Here is a 25550-nt window from a genome sequence, read left to right as displayed (position 1 = left end):
GTATCAGACTGTGATGGTCACTGTAATGTAGTAACAATGTCATTAAAATATATATAATACATGTAAAACATCCAAACATAAAATGATTGTAAAATCATTGCAAATTGTCTTTTTCACCACCTTTCTTTCTTTTTTGTTTCATGAGATATAGGACAGAGGTGATTGAAAGAACATTCTTTGATAACCATATGGATTGTGAAAAGTATCCAATATTAAACTTAATTATATGCAATTTCATTTTTGCATTATAGACCCTAACAACATTTAAGAAAGGAGGGAGAGAGAAAACAGGGAACTACAGACCTGTTAACCTCACATCAGTAGTTGGCAAAATGCTGGAATCTATTATAAAGGATGCAATAACTGGGCACTTACAAACTAATAGTAAGATTGGGCAGAGTCAACATGGATTTATGAAAGGGAAATCCTGTTTGACAAATATATTGAAGTTCTTTGAGGATGTAACTAGTGGAGTAGACAAAGGGGAACCGGTAGATGTGGTGTAGCTGGATTTTCAGAAGGCCTTCGATAAGGTCCCACACAAGAGGTTGGTGAACAAAATTAGGGCAAATGGAATTGGGGGTAATATAATAGCATGGATTGAGAATTGGTTAACAGACAGAAAACAAAGAGTAGGGATAAACGGGTCTTTTTCAGGATGGCAGGCTGTGACTAGTGGGGTACCGCAAGGATCAGTGCTTGGGCCCCAGCTATTCACAATTTATATCAATGATTTGGATGAGGGGACTAAATGTAATATTTCCAAATTTGCTGATGATATAAAGCTAGGTGGCAGTGTCAGTTGTGAAGAGGGTGTGAAGAGGCTTCAAGGGGATCTCGACAGGCTCAGTGAGTGGGTGAGAACATGGCAGATGGAATATAATGTGGATAAATGTGAAGTTATCCACTTTGGTAGAAAAAACAGAAAGGCAGAGTATTTCCTAAATGGTGAAAAATTGGGGAATGCAGATGCTCAAAGGGACCTGGGTGTCCTTGTACATGAGTCACTGAAAGTGAATGTGCAGGTGCAGCAAGCCATTAGGAAGGCAAATGGTATGCTGACCTTCATTACAAGGATTTGAGTACAGGGGTAAAGAAGTCTTCCTCCAATTATATAGGGCCTTGGCGAGACCACACCTGGAGTACTGTGTACAATTTTGGTCGCCTTACCTAAGGAAGGATATACTTGCCATACAGGGAGTGCAACGAAGGTTCACGAGATTGATTCCTGGAATGGCTGGACTGTCGTATGAGAAGAGATTGAGTAAACTAGGCCTCTATTCTCTTGAATTCAGAAGAATAAGAGGGGATCTCATTGGAGCACACAAAATTATTACAGGGATTGATAGGGTGGATGCTGGGAGAATGTTTCCCTTGGCTGGTGTAGGGGTTCGCAAAAATCCCCTCAGTCCCCAAAGATCGGGAAATATTAATCTACATCGTGGAAATTGCCTCTGGGTTGGACAATGATTTAAACATACCCAGAATCGCAGGGGGGCTGCATTGAGTTGGGCAGCACGTGGACAACACCAGAATCGAGGAACATCGTGGAAATATTCGCACACTTTAAGACAGCACATTTTATTTAAAAAATGTACTCATGGGTTTTGAACTGTGTAAATTGCAAAGGGATAAAAATGGCCATCAGAAAGCATGGCCAAGGACAAAGGCATGTATGTCTGTGAAAAGGGGAGGCAATGGCAGTCAAATTCTGTCAATCAAAAAAAAAGGGAGTTTCCCTTCCCTTCAGAGACAATCGATGTTTGTTTACAGGAAACTGCTACCTTGTTGACATAAGGGATTAAACCACTTGAGGCTGCGGTTTTGAGTGACCACAATGAATGGGTTTCTGTTTACATAGTAATACAGCCCCATTCAAAACCCATCAGGGTGAATGGAAATGGTTCGAAGGCTCAGCCCAGACTTTTGAAAAGGACACTCAAACTGAGGAAGGGAACAGTTTAAACTGAATGGGTTTGAATCACCCATTCCAGACAATGGGAGCAGTTTGGCCACTGGGAAATAGCCCGTTTGAATCAGCCAATCATGGCCTTTCTCTTGTGTATTCAAACTTTTCGGCGCGAATTTGCACACAGACCTTTTCAGCGCCAAAACAGCAGGAGCTCCCAGGATATAAAGATAGCTTCTCAGAAGCATATCTCTCTCTTATTTTCCTTGGACTGCAGGTGAGCTCTTCTCTCTCTTTGGACCATAGGTGAGCAGGTTTCTGACTCCTCAGCAAGGCAATCTAGTAAGGAGTTAGAGGGGTGGTAATTTAAGGGAAATTGCTAAGATTGTAAGACTTACATTGTAGCCATTTATCCCTCGCTTTTGCCATCTGCCTTCCCCTGTTAAGCAATTTTACATTGATCGTGTGGTGTAGTTCCTTTATTGCTTTGATCATGTGGTGTAGTTTTCTTTAGTTAATAAAGTTTGATTTTCTCGCATCCAGACCATTTTGTCCATTTTAATATATCATTAATTATAAGTTCCTCCACTCAGAACTGGAAGGGTGTGTTTAGTGATTCAAAACCGCTGTTTGGTATTGATCTCAGTGCAGTGGAAAAAAAGGCTGCTTGACCAGGTAAATTACCGTAAAGCAGGAAAAGGAAGGTAAATTACCGTAAACCAGGTAAAAAATGCCCCCCCTACACTGGGGAGTCTAGAACCAGGGGCAACAGCCTCAGGATAAAGGGTAAGCCATTCAGGGCTGAGATGAGAAGAAATTTCTTCACACAGAGGGTGGTGAATCTTTGGAATTCTCTACCCCAGAGGGCTGTGGAGGCTCAGTCATTGGGTATATTCAAAACAGAAGTCGATAGATTTCTGGCTAGTAAAAGCATCAAGGGATATAGCGATAGGGCTGGTGAATGGAGTTGAGGCAAAAGATCAGCCACGATCTCATTGAATGGCGGAGTAGGCTTAAAGGGCCGAATGGCCTACTCCTGCTCCTATTTCTTATGTTCTTATGTTCTTATGTAACATATAACAATAACCGTGATCTCTCGGGGCATTAAACACAGTTCCACCCCCAAGTTAAAGTACCACCTCTGTTTTCAACATCTACCCTAACAGAAATAAGGGGCTAAAGACTAAGATCACCTCTATAATATCTTAAGTAAGAGAACATTCCTTATGAAACAGGGTCACCAATGAATTGAATACACCACTGAGGCAACAATGGATAACTGTTGTGATGTTGATAACAGCTATGCAGCAGAAAGCCAACTATTTAAGTAATATTGAAACATTCCGGTCTAAACTTCATGAGCTAGAAAATCAGTCAACAAAACAGAGGGGCAGATTTTCAACTTAATTAATACCAGAGCCATGTGCTCTGAATTCAGAATTCAGAAATAGGAAAATAGAGCCGATGAATGTGTGGCTGGAGAGATGGTGTAGGAGGGAGGGCTTTAGATTCCTGAGGAATTGGAACTGTTTCTGGGGGAGGTGGGACCTCTACAAGCCAGATGGGATGCACCTCAACGGGAACAGGACCAATATCCTCATGGGAGGGTTTGCTAGTGCTGGTGGGGAGGGTTTAAACTAGCTTGGCAGGGGGATGGGGACCTAAGTATAAAGTCAACAGGGAGGGAAGAAAAACTGGAATTGGAAAACAAAAATGTAGAATGTAAATTGGAAGGACAGAGGAATAAAGGGCTAGATAGTAGTCAACAAGGAGGTTTGCCTGTACTAAATGATATATACTTCAATGCATAGGAGTATAGCGAACAAGGCAGATGAGCTGAGGGCACAGGTAGATACTTGGGACTATGATATTATAGCTATTACAGAGACATGGCTGAAAGAGGGGCAGGTATGGCAGCTCAACATTCCTGGTTACAGGATTTTCAGAAGAGATAGAGAGGGAGGTAAAAAGGAAAGGGGGGGCTAAAGAAACTAGGAGGGATGATATGTTGGAGGGATCATCAAACGAGGCCATATGGATCGAATTGATAAACAAAAAAGGGGTGATCACACTGCTGGGAGTGTACTACAGACCCCCAGTGAGAGGGAGATAGAAGAACAAATATGTAGCCAAATTTCTGAGAAGTGCAAAATAGAAGGGCAGTAATAGTAGGGGATTTCAACTACCCCAATATTAACTGGGATAAAATTAGTGTGAAGGGTATAGAAGGTGCGGAATTCCTAAAATGCATCCAGGAGAACTCTTTTAGCCAGTATGTAGCAAGCCCAACAAGGGAGGGGGCGGTTCTGGACTTAGTTTTAGGGAATGAAGCTGGGCAGGTAGAAGGCGTATCAGTGGGGGAACATTTTGGTGCTAGTGACCATAATTCTGTTAAATTTAAGGTAGTTATGGAAAAGGACAAGGATAGACCAGGAATAAAAATTCTGAATTGGGGAAAAGCAAATTTTGCTAAGCTCAGAGGGGATTTAGCCATAGTGGACTGGAAACAGCTACTTGAAGGTAAATCAGTGTCAGAGCAGTGGGAGGCATTCAAGGAGGAGATCTGGAGGGTTCAGACCAAACATGTGCCCTTAAATAAAAAAGTTAGGACTAACAAATCTAGAGCCCTCTGGATGTCTAGAGACATACAGGGTATGATCAAGAAAAAAAGGGAGGCGTGTGACAGATACTGAGGGCTAAATACTCCAGAATCTTTAGAGGAGTACAGAAAGTGCAGGGGTGCAATTAAAAATGATATTAGGAAAGCAAAGGGAGAGCATGAAAAATGCTTGGCAAGTAAAATCAAGGAAAACCCAAAGATGTTTCGTAAATATATGAAGAGTAAGAGGATAACTAAAGAAAAGGTCGGGCCTATTAGAGATCATGAGGATAATCTATGTGTGGAGGCGGGAGACATCGGTCGGGTTCTTAATGAATACTTTGCGTCTGTTTTCACAAAGGAGAGGGGCGAAGCAGACATTGCTGTTGGGGGGGAGGAGGGTGAAATATTAGATGAAATAAACATAGTGAAAGAGGAAGTATTAAGCGGTTTAGCAGCTTTAAAAGTGGATAAATCCCCAGGCCCGGATGAAAAGTATCCCAGGCTGTTAAGCGAAGCAAAAGAGGAAATAGCAGAGGCCCTGACCATCATTTTTCAATCCTCTCTGGCTTCAGGTGTGTTGCCGGACGACTGGAGGAATGCTAATGTGGTCCCTTGTTTAAAAAGGGAGAAAGGGATAGACCGACTAATTACAGGCCAGTCAGCCTAACCTCAGTGGTGGGAAAATTATTGGAAAGAATTCTGAAGGACAGGATAAATCTTCCTTTAGGAAGACATGGATTAATCAAGGATAGTCAGCACGGATTTGTTAAGGGAACATTGTGTCTGACAAACTTGATTGAATTTTTTGAGGAGGTAACAAGGAGGGTAGATGAGGGTAATGTGTTTGATGTAGTGTATATGGACTTTAGCAAGGCTTTTGATAAGGTACCACATGGCAGACTGGTCACGAAGTTAAAAGCCCATGGGATCCAGGGCAAAGTGTCAAGTTGGATTCCAAACTGGCTCCGAGACAGGAAGCAGAGGGTAATGATTGATGGGTGTTTTTGTGACTGGAAGGCTGTTTCCAGTAGGGTTCTGCAGGGCTCAGTAGTAGGTCCCTTGCTTTTTGTGGTATATATCAACGATCTTGACTTGAATATAGGGGGTATGATTAAGAAGTTTGCAGATGATACTAAAATCGGCTGTGTGGTTGATACTGAAGGAGGAAGCTGTAGACTGCAGGAAGATATCAATAAATTGGTCAGGTGGGCAGAACAGTGGCAAATGGAATTCAATCCGGAGAAGTGTGAGGTAATGCATTTGGGGAGGGCTAACAAGGAAAGGGAATACACATTAAATGGTAGGACACTGAGTAGTGTAGAGGAACAAAGGGACCTTGGAGTGTATGTCCACAGATCCCTGAAGGTAGCAGGGCAAGTAGATAAGGTGATTAAGAAGGCATACAGAATGCTTGGCTTTATTAGCCATGGCATAGAATACAAGAGCAGGGGGGTTATGCTTCAACTGTATAAAACACTAGTTAGGCCTCAGCTAGAGTACTGCATGCAGTTCTGGTCACCATATTACACGAAAGATATGATTGCACTAAAAAGGGTACAGAGGAGATTTACAAGGATGTTGCCGGGAGTAGAGAATCTTAGCTATGAGGAAAGACTGGATAGGCTGGGTCTGTTTTCCTTGGAACAGAGGAGGCTGAGGGGAGACCTTATTGAGGTGTATAAAATTATGAGGGGCATAGATAAAATGGATAGAAAGGACCTATTTCCCTTAGCAGAGGGGTCAAAAACCAGGGGGCACAGATTTAAAGTAATTGGGGGAAGGTTTAGAGGGGATTTGAGGGGAAATGTTTTCACCCAGAGGGTTGTGGGGCTCTGGAACTCACTGCCTGAAAGGGTGGTAGAGGCAGGAACCCTAACCGCATTTAAAAAGTACTTGGATGTGCACTTGGGATGCTCTAACCTGCCGGGCTACGGACCAAGAACTAGGGAGTGTGATTAGGCTGGATAGCTCTTTGTTGGCCGGCACGGACACGATGGGCCAAAATGGCCTCCTTCCGTGCTGTAACTTTCTATGATTCTATTAATGCCCGGGCATAAAACTGGCCTTGTGGATTAGTCGCCCATTATAAACATAGCTCGATTTTCATTTCAGGCGGTTTCTATAACGGGCGGCCGATCCAAAACACCAGTTTAAAAGCTGGGCAGTAAGGTCAGAATTTATCCCAGGGTAACTGTAAAGTTTTAAAGGGGAAAGACCCATACTAATAAACAAAAATCTCCCATCTGAATTATTAAAATTGGAAAATTCCAATTGGGAGTTGGGTGAGTCAGGGAGTTAGGTGAGGAGTGGAAGGAGGAGCTCCCTTGCTTCACCTTTGTTTTTCCTAACTTTTCACCCTATAGGAAGAGGCCGGTGTCGGGAGCAGCAGGAGAGTACAGTGAGTATTTAAACTCACTTTTGCGGGCTTTTTTTCAGAGGCCGGTCAATCTCGCAGACCGGTGGCGGCGTTCCAGAGCCACGTCATGATTCAAAAAGTGACGTGGGCAAGAGAAAGCAGCTGATTGGGTGAGTACGGCCAGGTGAGTATTTATACTACTCTAAAGTTTGACAGTTAAGGTTAATAGTTTATAAAGTTTAGAAGTTCTTAATTTTGTGGTTATAGTTTTTAAGGTCCCTGTTGTGTATCGGGGAGTGCTAGTAAACAAAGGCCCTTGAGTATATCATTTAATTGTAGTGTAATTAGTGGTATTGATTTGATTTAATTTAATTTAATTTAAATTAATTAAAGGGTAAGTCATGGCAGCACAGCTCGGCCCTGTGGCATGCTCCTCCTGTGCTATGTGGGAAATCAGGGACACCTCCTGTGTCCCTGATGACCATGTGTGTGGGAAGTGTATCCAGCTACAGCTACTGACAGACCGCATTGCGGCGCTGGAGCTGTGAAGGGATACATACTGGAGCATTCGCGATGCTGAGGACGCCATGGATATCACGTTTAATGAGTTGGTCACACCGCAGGTAAAGGCTGCACTGGCAGGAAGGGAATGGGTGACTGCCAGACAGAGTAATAGGCGAAGGCAGGTAGTGCAGGAGTCCCCGGTGGCCATCCCCTTCTCAAACAGATATACCGCTTTGGATACTGTTGGGGGAGGTGGCTTATCGGGGAAAGGCAGCAGCAGCCAACTTCCTGGCACCATGGGTGGTTCTGCTGCACAGAACGGGAGGAAAAAGAGCGGGAGAGCTATAGTGCTAGGGGATACTATTGTAAGGGGAATAGATAGGCGTTTCTGCAGCCGTAAACGAGACATCAGGATTGTATGTTGCCTCCCTGGTGCAAGGGTCAAGGATGCCTCAGAGTGGCTGCAGGGCATTCTGGAGGGGGAAGGTGAACAGCCAGTTGTCGTGGTGCATACAGGTACCAACGATATAGGTAAAAATGAGGATGAGGTCCTAAAAGCTGAAAATAGGGAGTTAGGAGGCAAATTAAAAAATAGGACCTCAAAGGTAGTAATCTCAGGATTGCTACCAGTGACACGTGCGAGTCAGAGTAGAAATAGAAGGATATTTCAGCTGAATATGTCGCTAGAGAAATGGTGCAAGGGGGAGGGATTCAAAGTCCTGGGACATTGGAGCCAGTTCTGCGGGAGGTGGGACCAGTACAAACTGGACGATTTGCACCTGGGCAGGACCAGGACTAATGTCCTAGGGGGAGTGTTTGCTAGTGCTGTTGGGGAGGGTTTAAACTAAAATGGCAGGGGGTTGGGACCTGTGCAGGGAGACAGAGGAAAGGGAAGCAAGGATAGAAGCAAAAGACAGGAAGGAGAAAAACAAAAGTGGCAGTCAGAGAAATCAAGGTGTAAATCAAATATGGCCACAGTAAATGATTATTCTAAAAGGTCTAAGAGTTTTAAAAAAACAAGCCTGAAGGCTTTGTGTCTTAATGCGAGGAGCATTCGTAATAAGGTGGATGAATTAGCTGCGCAAATAGATGTAAACGGATATGATATTATTGGGATTACGGAGACATGGCTCCAGGGTGACCAAGGCTGGGAATTCAAAATCCTGGGGTATTCAATATTCAGGAACGACAGGCAAAAAGGAAAAGGAGGTGGGGTAGCATTGCTGGTTAAAGAGGAGGTTAACACAATAGTAAGGAAGGATATTAGCTCTGATGATGTGGAATCTGTATGGGTAGAGCTGAGAAATACCAAGGAGCAGAAAACGTTAGTGGGAGTTGTATACAGACCCCCAAACAGTAATGCTGAGGTTTGGGATGGCATTAAATGGGAAGTTAGAGACGCGTGCAATAAGGGCACAGCAGTTATCATGGGTGACTTTAATCTACATATAGATTGACTAACCAAATTAGTAACAATACTGTGGAGGAGGAATTCCTAGATGGTTTCCTGGACCAATATGTCGAGGAACCAACTAGAGATCAGGCCATCTTAGACTGCGTATTATGTAATGAGAAAGGATTAATTAGCAATCTTGTTGTGCAAGGCCCATTGGGGAGGAGCGATCATAATATGATAGAATTCTTCATTAAGATGGAGAGTGAAGTAGTTGATTCAGAGACTAGGGTCCTGATTTTAAATAAAGGAAACTATGATGGTATGAGGCGTGAGTTGACTAGGATGGATTGGGGAATGTTACTTAAAGGGTTGACGGTGGATAGGCAACGGCAAACATTTAAAGAACGCATGGATGAACTACAGAATTTGTTCATCCCTGTTTGGCATAAAAATAAAACAAAAAAGGTGACTCAACCGTGGCTAACAAGGGAAATTAGGGATAGCATCAGATCCAAGGAGAGGACATATAAATTGGCCAGAAAAAGCAGCAAACCTGAGGATTGGGAGCAGTTTAGGATTCAGCAAAGGAGGACAAAGGGATTAATTAAGAGGGGGGAAATAGAGTATATGAGTAAGCTTGCAGGGAACATAAAAACTGACTGTAAAAGCTTCTATAGATATGTGAAGAGAAAAAGATTGGTGAAGTCAAGCATAGGTCCCTTGCAGTCAGAATCAGGGGAATTTATAGTGGGGAACAAAGAAATGGCAGACCAATTAAATACATACTTTGGTTCTGTCTTCACAAAGGAGGACACAAATAACCTCCCAGAGATGTCGGGGAACATAGGGTCTAATGAGAGGGAGGAACTGAATAAAATCAGTATTTGTAGGGAAATGGTGTTGGGGAAATTGACGGGATTGAAGGCCGATAAATCCCCAGGGCCTGATAATCTACATCCTAGGGTACTTAAGGAAGTGGCCTGAGAAATAGTAGATGCATTGCTGGTCATCTCCCAAAATTCTATAGACTCTGGAACAGTTCCCATGGATTGGAGGGTAGCTAATGTTACCCCACTATTTAAAAAAGGTGGTAGAGAAAAAATGGGGAATTATAGACATCGGTAGTGGGGAAAATGCTAGAGCCCATTATAAAAGATGTAATAGCAGAGCACTTGGAAAACAGTGACAGGATCAGACAAAGTCAACATGGATTTACAAAAGGTAAATCATGCTTGACTAATCTACTGGAACTTTTTGAGGATGTAACTGGTAGAATAGATAAGGGAGAATCAGTGGATGTGGTGTATTTGGACTTTCAGAAGGCTTTTGATAAGGTCCCGCATAAGAGATTAGCATGCAAAGTTAAAGCACATGCGATTGGGGGTAAGGTACTGACTTGGATAGAGAACTGGTTGGCAGACAGGAAGCAAAGAGTTGTAATAAACGGGTCTTTTCCGGAGGGTTGGCAGTGACTAGTCGGGTACCGCAGGGATCGGTGCTAGGACCCCAGTTATCCACAATTTATATTAATGATCTAGACAAGGGAACTAGATGTAATATCTCCAAGTTTGCAGATGACACAAAGCTAGGTGGGCGTGTGTGCTGTGAGGAGGATGCAGAGAAACTCCAGTATGATTTGGACAGATTGGGTGATTGGGCAGATGCATGGCAGATTCAGTATAATGTGGATAAATGCGAGGTTATCCACTTTGGTGGTAAAAACAGGAAGGCAGATTATGATCTGAATGGCAATAGATTGGGAAAAGGAGAAGTGCAACGAGACCTGGGTGTCCCTGTGCACCAGTCGCTGAAGGTAAGCATGCAGGTGCGGCAGGCGGTTAAGAAGGCAAATGGTATGTTGGCCTTCATAGCGAGAGGATTCGAGTACAGGAGCAAGGATGCCTTGCTGCAGTTGTACAGGGCCTTGGTGAGACCACACCTTGAGTATTGTGTGCAGTTTTGGTCGCCTTATCTGAGGAAGGATGTTCTTACCATGGAGGGAGTGCAGCGAAGATTCACCAGACTGATACCTGGGATCACGTATGAAGAGAGATTGGGTCGATTGGGCTTTTATTCTCTAGAGTTTAGAAAAATGAGAGGGGATCTCATTGAAACTTATAAAATTCTAACAGGACTAGACAGACTAGATGCAGGAAGGACGTTCCCGATGGCGGGAGAGTCCAGAACCAAGGGTCACACTCTAAGGACAAGGGGTAAGCCATTTAGGACTGAGATGAGGAGGAATTTCTTCACCCAATGAATGGTGAACCTGTGGAATTCTCTACCACAGAAGGCAGTTGAGGCCAATTCATTAAATATATTCAAGAAGGAGTTAGATATATTTATTAAGGCCAAAGGGATCAAGGAATATGGGGAGAAAGCAGGGACAGGGTACTGAATTTGGATGATCAGCCATGATCTCATTAAATGGCAGAACAGGCTCGAGGGGCTGAATGGCCTACTCCTGCTCCTATCTTCTATGTTTCTATGTTAACTATTGAACAGACAATGACAACATGCATTTATATAGTGCCTTTACCGGCGTAAAACATCCCAAGGCACTTCACAGGAGCGTTATAAGACAAAATTTGACACAGCGCCACATAAAGAGATATTAGGACAGGTGACCAAAAGCTTGATCAAAGAGGCAGGTTTTAAGGAGCATCTTAAAGGAGGAGAGAGAGGTAGAGAGGCAGAGAGGTTTATGGAAGGGAATTCAAGACCTTAGGGCCTCGGCAGCTGAAGGCACGGCTGCCAATGGTGGAGTGATGAAAATCTGGGATGCACAAGAGGCTAGAATTAGAGGAACACAAAGATCCCAGAGGATTGTAAGGCCAGAGGAGGTTACAGAGATAGGAAGGGGAGAGGCCATGGAGGGATGTGAATTTTAAAATCGAGGCACTGCTGTACCGGGAGCCAATGTCAGTCAGGGAGCACAGAGGTGATGGGTGAAAGGGACCTGGTGCGAATTAGGTCATTGGCAGCAGAGTTGTAGTTGAGCTCAAGTTTATGGAGGGTGCAAGGTGGGAGGCCGACTAGGAGAGCATTGGAATAGTTGCGTCTAGAGGTAACTAGGCATGCATGCGGATTTCTGCAGCAGATGAGCTGGGGCAGGGGCAGAAGCAGAGATGGGCAATGTTACAGAGGTGTAAGTAGGCGGTCTTGGTGATGGAGGAGATATGGATTCAGAAGCTTAGCTCAGGGTCAATAGGACACCAAGGTTGCAAATGATCTGGTTCAGCCTCAGACAATGGCCAGGGAGAGGGATGCAGTCTTTGGCTAAGGAACGGAGTTTGTGGCAATGCAGACAATGGCTTCGGTCTTCCCAATACTTAATTGGAGGAAATTTCTGCTGATCCAATACTGGATGTCGGACAAGCAACATGACAAATCAGAGGCAGTGGAGGGGTCGAGAGAGATGGTGGAGAGGTATAGCTGGGTGTTATCAGCATACATGTAGACCCTGACATTGTGTTTTTGGATGATGTAGCCGAGGGGCAGATGATAAATAGGACCGAAATATACTCCCTGCTCAACAGAAACCAACAGATCTCAAAAGGGTGATTTTATCCTAACCTGTCCGGCTGGAATGGAGTGGGTTCGAAGTGGATACCCGTTTTACAGCCTGCCCAGTATTACGTTCCATTGAACTCAATTACCACCCAAGTCTTTTATCATCTGCTTTCTAATTCTTTTAAGTGTAGAAAAAGCATGGAATAAACAAGAATCTCCTGTTTGGAAAAAATTCAGGTTACTGTAAAAACAGCACTACATAGGCAGGGGCCGTGGATCCAGGAGGTAAGTGTAAAGGCACTTACCTCATGGATCCAGCAGTCCTCGCCTTGCTTATCTGGCGGGTTTCACAAGGCCTGCAAAATCCGACCAGCTAAAGTTAAATTCAAAAGGGAGGTTTAAGCAGAGGCTGCCAGCCTCATTATAATATTTAAATAGACAACCCGCCTCCTGGCAGCAGATTAGCTGCCCAACCCCATCCCACCGGAAGTGGGTGGGTTGGAGGCGGGTTCTGGTCAGGATTCAGATTTTTAATAACTTCCCACATGCCCCCAACCCCCTCGTTTATTTAGGTTAAAAGTCCCCCCGTAGAATGTCAGAGATTTGCTCCTGAGGTCACAAACTAAGAGAAACTTGTATTTGTTTGTTGGATTATTTTTCCTCCAATCTCTACATTAGCTTGTATCCATAACTCATCTGAACTGAATTTGAGATCTGGAAGGGGAAGGGAGGAAGTCTCCAGTAATATGCATGAAGGATGTTCTAGGAAATATGATAGCCGTAAAAACTTAACTCAGCACTCATCTGTAAGCCTACTCAGCTTAGTGGATTTTATGGATAATGCTTATTTTATTGACCCTTTCCTCCACCAGGGAAGATGTTGGAACCTATTCCCCTGTTCTTTTCATCGCATTTCTCTTTGAATTAGAAGTGTGATAATTTGTTATCATACTGAGGAGAATGGATGAATTGTGTTAGTACCCTACAAATTTTCTTTTTTTTCCGTTAGTCATTCTCGTACTCTATCTTCAACTGAAGGTGCTAAATGTGCCTGTAGTTTTGTTGAATAGAGTTACTGTTGCAATTAGTTATTTAAGCAGACAAAACATATCACATTACCCAGAGTACTGACTTAGAAAACTCAAATATGGCACTGTAGAAAGTGACTCCCTATTGCCCGCTATCAGGTCAGACTGAATAATCCTACCATTGCAGACTTTGATCACTGGGGATTTACTACACTACACACTGTAATATAGACTAACATGAGAACTGCATATGACGGGCCATCTCACGGGCTGTGACAAGTCAGTTTGGGAAATCACACACAGGTTTGCCGATACTCATTAGTCACTTCATGTGTGAGTTACAGATTTCCTTTTGCACTCAAAGAATCATACAGCACAGAAGGAGGCCATTTGTTCCATTGTGTCTGTGCCGGCTCTTTAATAGAGCTATCCAATTAGTCCCACTCTCCTGCTCTTTCCCCATAGCCTTGCATTTTTTCCCCTTCAAGTAAATATCCAATTCCCTTTCGAAGGTCACTATTAAATCTGCTTCCACCACCCTTTCAGGTTCTACTCATCTCGCCTCTGGTTCTTTTGCCAATTACGTTAAATCTGTGCGCTCTATTACCAACCCTCCTGCCAGTGGAAACAGTTTCTCCTTATTTACTCAAACGAAATCCTTCATAATTTTGAACACCTCTATTAAAGCTCCTGTTAACCTTCTCCGCTCTAAGGAGAACAAACTGAAGTTCTGTAGTTTCTCCACATAACTGAAGTCCCTCATCCCTGGTACCATTCTACTAAATCTCCTCTGCATCCTCTCTTAAGATCTTGGCATCTTTCCTAAAGTGTGGCAACCAGAATGAGACACAATACACCAGCTGAGGCCTAACCAGTGATTTATAATGAGCCAGCATAACTTCCTTGCTTTTGTACTCAATGACCTAGAAATTCCCTACCTTACCGGCACGAGTTACCGCCGCAATCCTGGAGAAAAATGGTGGCACGGGACTCGGCGGCCGTCATTCTGATGAAGGGCTTAACACTGCCAATAGCAACACTGGCCCTGGAGATGCAAATATGGAGAGTGTGATGTCAGTCAGTGTGCAACGCCGACTTGTCACGCTCTGCGAACTTGGACCTTTGCGCTAAGTTTCTTAGCACTTCTTAAAGGGACACACACATCTTTCAGGTAAGTTTGCATTTAAGCTTTTGGACTGGATTTTTTATACTTTATTGAAGTAGTGGCTTGATGCAATACATGTTAAAAGTTTTTGAAGTGTGCAGGGAGTGCTGGATGCTTGCAAGGCCTCAGATGGTAAATGAAGGCCTCTGAGAAGACTGAAAATGCTGGAAATACTCAGCAGGTCAGGCAGCATTCGTGGAGAGAGAAACAGAGTTCACATCTCAGGTCGAGATGCTGCCTGACCTGTTGAGTATTTCCAGCATTTTCTGCTTTTATTTCAGATTTACAGCATCGGCTCACAGAGGGAAGAGGAAGATGCAGAAAAGGAGAAAGCCAAAGAGGAGGAAGCAGAAGGAAGGATGCAACCCAGACAGCCCCTTTCTGGCCGGGATATCTGAGGTGGAATCATCCACCTGTGGTACCAGTGACCACAACCCCAATTCCCCTTTCAACATTCGTCCCACACCTTATCTTCCCTCTGTTACTGAGCATCAAAACGTCCTCTTGGTCACAATGCAGAAATAAAAGCCACCAAAAAGCAAACTTTCCAATCCAATTTTATACATCTATCCATCCAATATGACATCAAGAAATCAACTCATGCATTCCCTTAGTGACTTATGCATTCCCTTAGTGACTGTCTTGTGTGTGCCTTTGCCTATCTTACTGATGTCACGCACTGCTACCCCAGTGGCTGCAGCATGGCTGGTGGAATGCTGCTAACTTTCAGTGGGGGACACTGCAAATGGCCTTGCAGGTCGACCTTGAGGAGCTGGTGGCTGGGAGTGTCAAATCAAGTGACGGTGTTTCTTCTTCTTCTTCTTTACTCTCCTCTCCCTCTTCTTGGTCAATCACTTGGGCAGGCTGCATTTCTTGAGTGTGTGAAATGTGGAAGGCACAAGGGTGGAGTTGTGGTGAGGGGAGAGTGGGAAAGCAAGAGATGCATGTGAGAAGGAGGATGACGTATCTTGTATCCTTTCAGCCCCGCCGCTGGCCAAAGGCTCAGCCATGACCCTGCCAAGAATGGCCAGTACCATCTCTTCCAAGGGGGTGAGGTAAAGCTAGGAATGGGAGATGTGCCTCGTGTTTGGTACAGGTCATTGGTAGGTGAGTGATTGGGGGAGGGGGGGGAGTCATGCACTGAGAAGTGTGTGAGGCTAGTGGTGCAGTTGGTAGGAGACGGCTTTTTAAGATGCATTCACTGACCTCAACCACTGGTCTGAGGTCATGAAGCTTCTTTGGGTACTAGAGCCAAGTCGTGGGGGTGACACTGCTGGCAGTGATGGCCTCTGTGTTCTGGTCCCACATCCTTCTTTCTGGAGGACCTCCTGGCCCCTGTGGGTAGAGGACCTGTCTTGCAGTGTTGACCCCCTGCACAAAGCTGGAGTGCTGTGTGCGAGATCCTGGGAGCCCCTTCCCTGGCTTGCTGAGCCATTTCTGTTACTGCTTGAAGCCCTTTTCCCATTGTTTTAGGTGCGGAAGGCAATTCAGCTTTAAGAGCTGAAGACTCCCACTTGGGAATTCTTTTTCATGTTAATTGTTTTTTCAGAAGGCAGTTGAGCTGTAAGGGCAAAAATTGTCTATCTTTACATGATTTTTATTTTTTTCATTTTAGAAGGCATTGCCCTTTAAGCAATGACGCTACGGCCACACTACATTGGACCTCCTGCCGGGACTACCGACATGGTGAGTTTAGCGCTGGGCTAATGTTAATTAGCAACCAGCACGAATATCCCAGTCCTGTCAGCGCCATCAATTTCAGTGGCCTTTAACTCCAACCGCGATGGCAGCGGCAGGTTTTTAGTGATCCTGAATTTCTAGGCCTATGCCTCTATCTATAAAGCCCAGGATCCTGTATGTTTTTTTAAATAGCCTTTCAACTTATTCTGACACGTTCAAAGATTTGTGTATGTGAACCCCCAGGTCTCTCAGTAAATTTCATCTGCCATATGTCTGCCCATTTCTCCACTCCAAGGCATACTAATCATATTTGGCCTTAGAGTATTACATTGTTGTGATCAAAGACCTTGCACACTTGCAGTACACTATTAGATCACACTGAAATTCTGCCTTTCTGGGATATGTAAACATTCTTCCTTAAGGGGCAATTAATAATATTCTGGAAACTAATTAAACTTCACTAATTCATCTCCACAAATGTGTCACGCTCTTGTTATGTTGCCATACCATATCATATGTTTGCCAGGAAAAGTAGGTCATTCCAATCAAACTTAAACATAATGTGACAGACCAAAGTTAATTGATCACATAAGAGCAGATTATCATTGACTCAAGCAAGAGGTGCCACACTTTTTAAGCACTTGAGTTCAGAAGCTGACAGACAGCATAAAGGCCTAGAAATTGGATATAGCCACAAAACGGGCAGTGTTAAGGCCCAACGGTGTTAAGCTGCACCACCTCAAAATGGTCTAGGTAGCACGCAAAATTCGGGGTCAGTCCTCATTAACACGATTATATTCTTGATTTCAGCGCTAAAACTGTTGCTCATTGGCTTAACGGTCAACAGGTGGGCAAATATCGGGTGCAGTCTAATTCCCAGTCATGTGTGCCACAGGCTTTATTCAGTACTTAAAGGGGAGGTGCATTGATGCTACAGCACCTCATTGCCAAGTCACTCAGAACTGTAGCTGCAAGAAGAAAGCCATCAAAGGGAGAGAGCCCAGAGATTTTCCGACGCGGCTCTGGAGGCACTGGTCATGGCAGTAGAGAGGAGACGGGCTGTCCTCTTCCCACACATTAGCAGACAACCCTTGCCACACACCTTGCGAAGGCTCTGGCAGGAGATAGCTACCTATGTCACGGCCAGCACTGTGGTCCCAAGGTTGGTCATCAATTACCTCACACGACAGGTCAAGGTGAGTGAAGGCTTCAGCAAATTTCATATCCCACCATCTGCACCACAAGCCTCACAAACTGCTCAATGCACCACTCCCCCAGCACTCATCTACCAACAATCTTTACCTATCACCACTCACACCTCACAATCAGAGCTTCACTTCACTCTCACAATCTTACCACTGCTGCAACACTCACACCTTGTACACACTGACAGCTATTCAACTATGGCAGGAACATCACCCAAACACATTGCACCACACTCACACGCTTCTCTTTCTCTTGCAGGCTAAGGTCGCGCATAACCGGAGGGAGCAGTGGCAGACAGGCGGGGGGCAGGCTGCCATACGCGACCTCAGCCAGCTGGAGGAGAGAGTGCTGGATATCATTGGGCAGCAGATCATAGTGGCCGTGGCAACCGGCGAGGTTCAACCCATTGTGGACAACAATGGTATGCTCATTCCTAATCCTTCTTCCCACTTCCCCCTCAGCCCACAATCTCTTCTCACTTTCGAGCTGCTGATGTTGCATGCATGCATATCTTGCTTCCCTCCCTCCACTGCCCTGCTCCATAACCTGACTCTTTTGCCTTTCTGCTTTCAGATAATCAACAACATGCACCAGACCAGCCTGCCCCCGAGGCGATGCACGAGAGCGAGGGGGGAGAAGAAGACACAGCATCACTGCATCTGTCATTCGCAAACACCAGCTCAGAAACTGGCACTGCGCATACTTTAGAGGCTTGTGTAGAAGCAGGATCTGCATAGGTGAGGCACCGGGCACGAGTGGGCTGCAGCAAGACCAGGGGAAAAAGGCAGCTCGGGGGCCAGCTCCCTGGAGGGCAAGCTCACGTGCGAGTTCTGCTGCACAGGACTCAGATGAGAACCTCGATGGGGCGGCCTTCAGAAGAAGGGTGATGGGCATGCACACCAAATTGCTAGATGCAATGGTAAGCCTGCCAGAGAGCCTCTTGGCAATGTCAAAGAGCATGGAGGAGTCCGCCCCCAACATTGCACGGGGTTCTGCTTGGAGCCCAAGATTTCCAGGCTGGAAATGATGGAAGACTCCAGAGGAGACTGTGTGAACCCAGACATGAAGCTGCGTGTGATGGGTGATGCCACAGCTGCCATTGCAGTACAGGTGGAAGTGACCCATCGTCTTAGTGCTGCAGCGGAAGCACAAACCGCTTTCATGAAGTCTCAGCTTGATGCCAGCCAAGCTCATACCGCTGCCATGCAGTCTCAGCTTGATGCCACTCGAGCTCAGACTGCTGCCATCATGGCTGGGTTTACCACTGTCGACCAGGGCTTGCAGAGTGTCGCAGCAGCCCAGCAATCTGTGCTCCAGCAGAGTGTTAGGAATGCTGAGGCGCCGCCCCGGGGATGTGGCTGTGGGTCATTGGAGCAGGGCCCTGCTGTCCTCTCTCAGGATAACAGCATTCCTGTTCCCACCACTGCCACTTCCTTGCCACTGCCCTTGCCACTGCCTGTCAGCCAGCCAGCCCAGACTGCTGCTGCCCACGCCGAGGTGGTGCAGTCTGTAGCCGGGCCTTCTAGGGCCAGATCTGCTCGAGGTCATACTGCAAGGCTACCTGAAGTCTCCCCCATGGAAACTCAGCAGCCTTCCACCAGCCATGCTGCAGCCAACAGGGGAGCACTTCGTAGGAGCACTAGGACAGGAAAGGGCACCCAAACGACAGGCACTAAGGGATTGCACAAGGGTGATTAGTCCATATCGTTAGTTTAAATATGTGTGAATTGATTTTTGATAAATGTATTAATTTTGTTTGGAATCTTTTGTGGTGTCTCTTATTTCAGCTTTGTGTTCAGGAGGACGCTGTGATATTCCATGACAGAGGGATGGTATGTTGGGGATGTGGTGAGCAACGGGGACCTGTGATTTCATTCATTGGAATCAGAGTCTGATGAGGCGTTCACAGACAGCCCATCCGGAAGGGGGATTGGCTGCTTGCCTCCTCCCTCCCTCTTTGTCCTCTTCCTCTTGCTCTTCTTCCTTTTCCTCCTCTCCCTCGTCCTCCTCCTGAGGTGGTCCCGTAATCCCTGAGCGCTGTGCCCTCATGATGGCCAAGTTGTGAAGCATGCAGCAGACCACCACGAAATGGGACATCCACGTGTACTGGAGGGCTCTCTCGAGCCGTCAAGGCAGCGGAACCACTGTTTCAGTAGGCCGATGGTCTGCTCGATGATGTTCCTGGTGGAAGCATGGCTCTCGTTATATGAGCGCTGGGCATGACTGTTGGGGTTGCGGAGGGGAGTCATGAGCCAGGTGCAAAGCAGATAGCCCTTGTCTCCGAGCAGCCACCCTCGGGTTTGATGTGGTGGCTGGAAGATTGCTGGCACACCGGACTGATGCAGGATGAAGGCATTATGGCTGCTGCCAGTATAGCGGGCATTGACCATCAAGAAGCGCTGGGCTGGTCGCACACCGACTGCACATTAAGTGAGTGGTAGTCTTTATGATTATGGAAGATCTCAGGATTGTTATACAGCACCCGCAAAGCCACGTAGGTGCAGTCAATGGCACTATGCACCATGGGGATGCCCGCTATCCTGGCAAAGCCATATGCATGCTCGTCCTGCTTCTCTCTGCTCAGAGAGAAGACAACGTAGTCCCTTCTCCTGGTGTAGAGAACCTCTGTGACCTCTCGGATGCAACAATGGACGACGATCTGTGAGATGTAAGCTATGTCTCCTGCTGCAGACTGGAAGGATCCGCTGGCAAAGAAATTGAGAGCCACGGTGACCTTCATTGCCACTGGGAGAGCCGTGTTCACCCTTCTCTCAGGCTGCAGGTTTGGTTGTAGGAGGTGGCAGAGTTCTGTGACCAAGTCCTTGGTGAAGCATAGCCTCCTAATACATTGCTCCTCACTTAAATGGATATAAGAGAAGTGCTCTCTGAAGACCCTAGGTAGGTAAGGCTTACTCTTGAGAGCCCTCCTGGCTCTCCTCCTCCCTCTGTGCGCATCTTCTCATCTTCCTCGCTGCCTCCGCTCTCTCTCCCAAAGATATTCGAGCATGAGGGAGACTGTCAGTACAGCCCCCATGACTGTGAGCAAGTGTTGTGAGCCGAAGCCTTTAAATAATAATGAAGGTGTTCTCCACATGCAACAACATTCCCTGTTATCTTGAAAGACATTTATATAACTGCTGGAGTTGCAGAAAGTTACACACAGCCAGTAAAACTGCAGAAACATGTCAGGTGCAAGTAGTTGCTGATGATTCCTTTAAATAACACCACTGGCACGTCCTTCCTGCTTCTCAACGCTTGCTCAGCTCGTTGCACTTAAGGCATGCAGGTAAGTTGAACGGAAAACTCCAAATTTGCAGATCGGGCATCAAGCGAGCATTGCACACTCACTAACATCACGATCTGCATCTTTTCCATGATTTTAGCGATCGCTGATATCAGCAGTGCTGCTAGACCCACTGGCAGCTGGCAGAAGAGCGGCAGCCGCCATTTTTTCACCTGAATCTGGCAGTAACGGGTGCCGCTAAACCCCCGAATTTCTAGGCCAAAGCTTTTTGAGCATGGGGAAAAGCTGGACAGATTATTGTACCATGCCATTGAAGAGTAAACACAGAGTGAAACATAATGAGCCAGAAATTAGGATCGGGTGCTTGCCGCGCGTGCAAGCCCCCGATCTGCACTCACCCTGCGCGCTGACATCTGAAGCCCGGGCCTGCTTGCATTTCCTGTCCCTGGCCCGGCTCCGATGTCGGCGCGATGTGCTTACCTGATCCAGCGGCGTAATTAGTGCGATGTGCCGGCTGGGATCAGGTGAGCACTCTGCAGCCAATCAGGGGAGGGGAAACTCATTCATGAGTTTGATAGTAAAGACTGTCAAACTCATGAAAAGTACGGGCGCCCAAAAGACTAGTTTAACTTTAATTAAAATTTAAAAAAACATCCCAATAATTAAATAAACTATAAATAACTTTAAAAAACTATTTAAAACAATTAATAAAATTTTTGAAAAATTTTTTTTTTTTACAAATTCGGGTCTAAAAATAAACTTACCTTACTGTACAGTCCTTAAAAACAATGAAGCTGTGGAAAAAATGTAATAATTTTAAATAATAGACCACTTACCTTCAAGAATCCACTCCTTACGCCTCCTTTTTTCATTTCCAAAAAGTCCAGGCCCTTGCACACGCGCAAACCTGTCAAAACGAAGGAAGTTCAACGCGTGCCCGCAGAATCCTGCGCGCACGCGTTGGACCTCTTAACCCCTTAGTTCGATGGAGAGGAAATGCCGGTTTCCCGCGCATGTGCTGTGCATGCCGGAATCCGACAATTCCTCCGGCCACATGCGCGAGCGAGTACACCGTCCGTACTCACGCGTTAGGAACGGAATTACTGGCCCAATATCAATTAGAGCAACAGATGGAACTGTGACCTTAAACTCAACAACATTAACAATATTTTTTTGCCAATAATGTCATACCCTGTACTGGTCTGAAAGATTTGTATGTCATCAGTTCTTTCAGGAATATTTGGCTAATATCCCTCATCCTCATTTCACTGCAGAAATAAAAGATGAACTAGATGTTCCATTTAACTCTACAGTTAGATATGTAAAACTGTGGGCTCAATGAAGGTGTGATGGAAATAAGGATCTACACTGCTCCAAATTTTAAAATTACCAGAAGTAAAAATTAATATTGGAGCTCAGAAGGGCAGAAAATAAAAATTAGAATTGGCTCATTTGCAGAAGTAAAGAAAGGCTTGGGGGCAATTTTAAGTTTACGCGCCCTTCAGAAACTGATGGGATTGGGTGGAATGCCGGTTTTACACCCCACCCAATATTACTCTCCATTGAAATTAACAGAGCGTACAATCGGGTGGGGTGTGAAACCAGTGTTGCACCCGATCTCGTCAGGTTCCCGACATGCGAGTGAGTTTAAAATTGGTCCCTAGTGTGTTTCAGTTAGAAGCGTTTAAACTGAAGGAGCAGTGCTAGTATAAGGAGATGTGAGGTGCAGGACATGTCTTTCAGGCCAGATTACATGTTCCACAGGGGGCTGGAACTGGAGAAACTTGACTGCATTGCTTTGTGGAGTTCACCTGAGCAAGATACTAATAAGAACTAACAACAGAAAACGCTGGAAAAACTCAGCAGGCCAGGCAACATCCGTGGAGAGAGAAACAGAGTCAACGTTTCGGGTCGAAACCCTTCTACAGAACTGAGAAAAAAAGGCAGGAAATGACAGATTAAAAGGCAGTTTGGGAGCTGGGAAATGGGGGAGGGGATGAAAGAAGAGACTAATAAGAACTAAAATGACAACAGAAAATGCTGGAAAAACTCAGCAGGCCAGGCAACATCCGTGGAGAGAAAAGAGAGTCAAAGTTTCGGGTCAAACCCTTTGTCAAGACTGAAGAAGCACAGGAAATGAAATAGATTAAAAGGCCAGTATGGGGGCTGAGAGAGAACAAAAGAGAAGTGAAGAGACATTAAGAGGTATTCAAAACCAGACGAGATGGTGATAGGACTAGTGGAGACAAAAGACAGCTCTCGATTAAGTGTGAAATGCGCTGGCAGAATGGGAGACAGCTGCCATGTGGGAGAGAAAAAAAGGTGGGGGGGGGGGAAAGGGCCAAAACAAAGGTGTGGATAAAAAATATAAGTAAAAATGTAATAGGGGCCGAGGTTATGATCTGAAATTGTTGAACTCGATATTGAGTCCGGAAGGCTGCAGAGTGCCTAATCGGAAGATGAGGTGCTGTTCCTCGAGCTTACGCTGAGCTTCCGTGGAACAATACAAGAACCCGAGTACAGTGAGGTCCGAGTGGGAATGGGGCGGTGAATTAAAATGACAGGCGACCGGAAGCTCGGGGTCATCCTTACGGACTGAACAGAGTTGTTCCGCAAAGCGGTCACCCAATCTGCAGCCCCTATTACATTTTTACTTATATTTTTATCCAAACCTTTGTTTTGGCCCTTCCCCCCCCTTTTTTTCTCTCCCAGATGGCAGCTGTCTCCCATTCTGCCACCACATTTCACACCTAATCTAGAGCTGTCTTTTGTCTCCACTAGTCCTATCACCCTCTCGTCTGGTTTTGAATACCTCTTAATGTCTCTTCACTTCTCTTTTGTTCTCTCCCAGCCCCCATACTGGCCTTTTAATCTATTTCATTTCCTGTGCTTCTTCAGTCTTGATAAAGGGTTTGACCCGAAACGTTGACTCTATTTTCTCTCCACGGATGTTGCCTGGCCTGCTGAGTTTTTCCAGCGTTTTCTGTTGTTATTTCGGATTGCCAGCATCTGCAGTATTTTGCTATCGTACTAATAAGAACTATGTGGTTGCTGTTTCAGTCACTTATTTTTGGCATTTTAGCTTGAGAACCAATAAGCAACACATATATATAACACTATCTACAGGCACTGCATATTAATGACAATTTTAAATTGCTTTTTATTAGCTGCTTTCAGCAAACAATTTCAGTTGTCTTTGTGTGTTAGGAGGCTGAAACAAACACACAGATCCTGTCTGGAGTATAGGTACTAGCTTTAAAGAATGGTCCCCCTCTATTTATATTAGTTACTTACAGACAGACCCTTATTAGGACAAGATTGATTTAATTAATTCCTCAGACGATGTATACAAGACAGAGAACAGTCACCTGTAATGATTGTGCCATCAGGGGGCATCCTGATAAGAAAGCTATTGTCTCAGAATTAGCAACTGACATGAAAGGCTTCTTTTGGCATAAAATTGCTGCTCCACTTAGCATAACGATATTTCCAGGTGACTGCAGCAAGACAGAAATCCATGAGCACAGAGCTCATCAAAAGACTCAGTTCAACGAACTGAGAATTGAAAATGATCTGTTATGTTGGTCTCAGAAAACCATTTAAAGTTTAGTATTGTTTTATCTCTTCATTTATTCTTACGTCTGTATTATTTTATGTCTTACAATAATTTTAAATTAATAGTTTTAGTCTGAATTATGTTGTCATTATTGTTTTAATCATCCTTTTGGAGGGATTAGCATTCTCAAGTGGAAAATTATCTATTTCCAGTAAACACGGATAAATAATGGGCCGTATATGCCGATGCCTACAGGTGTGTATGAGCTGTGTACAAACCCGTAGGGACATCGGAAATGCCGGTTTCAGGCATGCGAAGCGCATGTGCTGAAAACCGGTATTTCCGATCTGTCAAGAATGCTCTTGACAGATCGGACGCCTGCCCTGGCGTAAGGCCTGCTTTTACCAGCATAAGAGTTGAAAAAAAAGTTTTAAAACATTTTTTTTCACTCATTTATAATGTTAAAATACTTTTAAGAAATGTTATTTTATTTTTAGCCCCGTAAAAAACTTTAATTATTTTTTTCAAAAAATTACATTTTTGTTTAAAATATTTAATTTATTGTAATTTCAACTCATTTTAAAAATGTGATTAAAAAAAAAATGTATTTAATGTTTTACTGTGTTTTTGGGGTGATCTCCATTCATATATTTGACAGGTCTACCTGTCAAGTGTAAGAAGGGAGATTCCTTTCTCCTATTGGCTCTCCATGGCCCACGTGATCCCAGGGATGCTTGTGAACTGCATGCGCATCTGGGATACGTGGGTCCTGTGCATTTTGAGTTGGAGAGGCCCAGGAGTGGAAGTATACGCACCTCGGGATCCCTCAGGTAAGTCAGTAGATTTTTTTCAGATCGGAGGCCTCCGCACGCAGGAAGCCTCTGATCGGAAAATACGGGCCTGTAGGAATTAACGAATTCCTACGAATAACGGAGATCGACAGAGGAGAACAATCAAACAGGTCTTTACTCAACGGAGATGCCACGAGGACTACCTGGGCAGTCCCATGGTTTGCGACGTGACGTCATCGCGTTTGCCCGTGTTTTCCCGTGCTCTTAAAGGGGCCACGCCCCGTACATGCAAACTCTATATACAAAACACAGTAATGCCTAACACAATGGTACAGGTTTAGGCTGGTGTTAGAACATCGTTAAAGAGAATTATATACAGTTATCCAGAGTCATTCAGTGGTTCTGCCACATGCGCCCCCCCAGAATTCACTTTAACGGACAAAGTCAAACAGTGAGGGGGTCTGACGAGCCTGTCAGAACGACTCCTGTACTCTCGAGGCAGAGGCTGCAGGGCAGCTGGCGGTCTGGCGGGCGGTCGCACTTGTTCTGCCGTAACGACGATGAGTGGCCGACCCCGTCTCAGCGGTTGTGCTGTCTCGA

General features: G+C 45.1%; 1 protein-coding gene across 24 annotated transcripts in view; it reads right to left on the bottom strand.

Moving 5' to 3' along the window:
- Nucleotides 1-25550, bottom strand: part of mypn (myopalladin) — an 828299-nt gene that overhangs the window by 623382 nt on the left and 179367 nt on the right. Inside the window, exon 1 of one of the 24 annotated variants that reach the window (XM_085995020.1) lies at nt 14252-14328. The exons of the other annotated variants lie outside the window; for them this stretch is intronic. Coding sequence (XP_085851146.1) covers nt 14252-14313 — 62 coding nt within the window. The 5' untranslated portion in view covers nt 14314-14328. Of the gene's footprint in view, nt 1-14251; nt 14329-25550 lie in introns of those variants that run through there. 24 annotated transcript variants of the gene reach the window in all.

The sequence above is a fragment of the Somniosus microcephalus genome, chromosome 8 (assembly GCF_052327205.1).
Source record: "Somniosus microcephalus isolate GS21.2 chromosome 8, FLI_Smic_1.0, whole genome shotgun sequence".
NCBI classification, from domain to species: domain Eukaryota; kingdom Metazoa; phylum Chordata; class Chondrichthyes; order Squaliformes; family Somniosidae; genus Somniosus; species Somniosus microcephalus.
This window is presented reverse-complemented; position numbering and strand designations above follow the sequence as displayed.